The following is a 2825-nucleotide window of genomic DNA, read 5'->3' on the forward strand; positions in this document are numbered from 1 at the left end:
TGTGTCAAGACATCAAGTCAAAAACTGCTTCTGTCGAGAGTATTTTGACCACAGAGGTAAGACTGAAAGCAATGCTAAACAGTTTACCTGAACATAAATCCTGCTAGTGAAGATCTAAGAATACTTCCTGTTGTATTACATTCATGTGTCAGATCTGAAATTTCTGGAACTACAGTAATAAAGACATTTCAGTATCATATATCTTTCCTTGGCATCCACGAAATCAGGCTGATTCTCTTTTGTTTGTGTGGATAGCTTTATTTTTTCCAGAATTTTTTTTTAAAAGTTAGTGTTTGACAGCACTGAGAAAGTGGTAATGGGCGTGCAAAGCTTGGCAAGGCACTGAGATACAGTCTGATCTGTTCATAGTGGGTCACTTACAACTATATGCGTAAATGAGATTATTCAAGAACGTTCAAGAGAAATTTTGTACAAAGACACAGACTGTAATCATGAGCTTTGCTAATAGTTTTAGCTTTGTCCAAATACTTAAGTGGTGTCAGTAACAGGAGCGTCAAATGTTGGCTTCTACCGTGCAAGAAAAAACGTTCCCTATTATCATTGTTTAGAAAGGCGAAACTAACGAAGCCGAGGGAGTCGGTCGGCCGGCTTGTCTCCCTCGCTCACCTACGAATCAAAACCCGAGCACTCGGGGGCGCGGGGGGAGAGCGATGGCAGCACAGCCAGGACTCCTCAGGCTATCGCAGCTGAGTGCAAGCGGCCAGAGGACCGCAAGGGAAGGACTCTGGCAGCTCGCCCGGCCGGCCGGCCGTCCCTCGGCGCAGGCAGCGCCCCGGGCTCCGGGCGGCACCTGTGAGGCGCAGCGGGACCCCTCTGTCCGGAGGGGCCGGTGGGAAACCCGGCCTGGGCTGGGGCCGTGCGGGACCGCCCGGGCTGGGAGCGCGGCGGGCAGCGCTGGCTCCGGCCGCGGGCAGCGCTGAGGCCGAGGCTGCGGGCGGAACGCAGGAGCGGCGGCTGTGCCGGGACGCCCCGGGGATCCCCTGCGAGGCCGCTGCCTGCTGGCACCGAGTTTCTTCGCCCGTTCGCCCGCCGTGCCTCTCTCAGGAAAGTTGCGGCTCTCCCCGCCACCAGAAGCCCTGGCAGCGCCGGGACGATTGAAGCCTCCCGCCTCGACAGCCCGTGCCCCAGAGGCAGGAGCCGATTTGCATGCGGACTTGTCGCTGGTAGTAGCCACTGCCCGTCAAGCCTGACGGACAAACGCCCCCCTCTTTCCGCCCCCCCGTCCCGGAAAGCCCCTCCCTCGCCCCCTCCCTCGCCGGCACCTCCTGCCGCCTGTCAGTCGGAGCGGAGCGCGGCGCGGGCGGCGGAGGCGGCGCGGCAACGGCAGAGAGCGGGCGGGAGAGGGAGAGAGAGAGCGAGGAGCCAAGCTCTCCCCTCCCTCTCTCCCTCCCTCCCTCTCTTCCTTCCTCCTCTCTCCCTCCCTCCCTCCCTCCCTCGCTCCTTCCCCTGCTCCCTCCCTCCGCTCTTTCTGCTTCTCTCTCCCCTCATTCTCGCTTTCCGTCTCACCCACCCCAATCTCCGTTTCTCTTCCCCTCTTCCTCCGTCACGCGCGCACACACTCTTTCCCTTCTCCTTGTTTTTCTGTCATTTGACTTTGCATCTCAAGGCGGCCACCGGCTTCTCTATGAATCCCGTGTGTTGATCTGTCACCCTCCCTCCACCCCCGTCCCCTCCCAGCTCCACTCCTGTACCTGGAGCAAGGCAGGAGCGGCAGCCGAGCAGCATGTCCCGAAGGAAACAGAGCAAACCCAGGCAGATCAAACGTAAGTTTCCTGAGGGGGGCTCCCTCTAACAGACTTTTATTTATCTCGTTCTTGGGAGACGCGAGAGAAGGGGGTGTGGGGAGCAGTAGGGGGGTCCGGAGTACGGACCGCTGATGAAACTTTGCCAGAGAGGCTGAGGATGGGGAGAAAGGGGATGTGAGCGAAAGCCGGGAGCTGCTCCGGTGCGGGTTGAGCAGGCTCCTCACTGTCTCGGTTTTATTCGTTCCTCTGGAGCTCATGCTGCCGCCCCGTAGTCTGTTCAAACTATTGCTCCGTGTTTCGGAGTGGGATCGCTCATGTGTTTTCAAGTTGAACTAGCGCCGGGAGAGCACACAAACCAGCCTGCGAACACCGTCCCTGCCACTCAGCAACTTTCTGCGCCTAGCGCGTGTGCGCAGACCCATGCCGAGCCTGGGCTGCAGTAAGCACCGGAGGATCGCAGAAACTGTCTGCGGGAAAAGACGAGCAAGTTCCCGCGGGGAGCCGGTGGGCAGCGCCGCGCCGCAGCGGCCCCGCCGTGCCCCCGGGCCCGCGGCCGCCCCCGCCGGGGCTCGCACTGCACACACACCGCAGGCGCTCGCTCGCCTTGGCCCTTCCAGGGGGTTTAACACTTTTGAGCTGTTTTCTGTGTCGAGAAACAGGTGTGCTGTAGGCTTTCAGTTGAAGATACGCTGCCTAGTAATGCTTCATAGTTCACTTCGCTTGCCTGTGACACACGACTGTCTTCACTCCATAAACTTTTTGTGCTTTAGTTTATTCATCTGAGCAAGTCTAGCTGTCGGGACTAGAAGTGTCAGGCGTTTCCAAATAGGAGCTATAAATAATTTTATTGTAAAATTAGCAGCACTGGTCTGATTTTCATTGATGTTCTGCATTACAGAACTCCATTCAAAGTAACTACCATGGGACGTGGAGAAGCGCTTTCAGTAGTATTTTCCTTATTGATTTCTGAATGCTTATTGATAGCCTGCTTCAGATGGAATATATAATGAATTGGCAGACTGATTTATAAAAAAAGAAAATGAGCTTCCTGTCGAATAA

General features: G+C 56.3%; 1 protein-coding gene across 2 annotated transcripts in view; it reads left to right on the forward strand.

Moving 5' to 3' along the window:
• The first annotated feature begins 781 nt into the window (after positions 1 to 781).
• Positions 782 to 2825, forward strand: part of ZFPM2 (zinc finger protein, FOG family member 2) — a 306491-nt gene continuing 304447 nt past the window's right edge. For both annotated transcript variants that reach the window (XM_058833173.1, XM_058833174.1), the window contains exon 1: positions 782 to 1784. In XM_058833173.1, the coding sequence (XP_058689156.1) occupies positions 1745 to 1784 (40 nt within the window). In that variant the 5' untranslated portion in view covers positions 782 to 1744. The remainder of the gene's footprint in view (positions 1785 to 2825) is intronic.

This window comes from Poecile atricapillus, chromosome 2 (assembly GCF_030490865.1).
Source record: "Poecile atricapillus isolate bPoeAtr1 chromosome 2, bPoeAtr1.hap1, whole genome shotgun sequence".
NCBI classification, from domain to species: Eukaryota; Metazoa; Chordata; class Aves; order Passeriformes; family Paridae; genus Poecile; species Poecile atricapillus.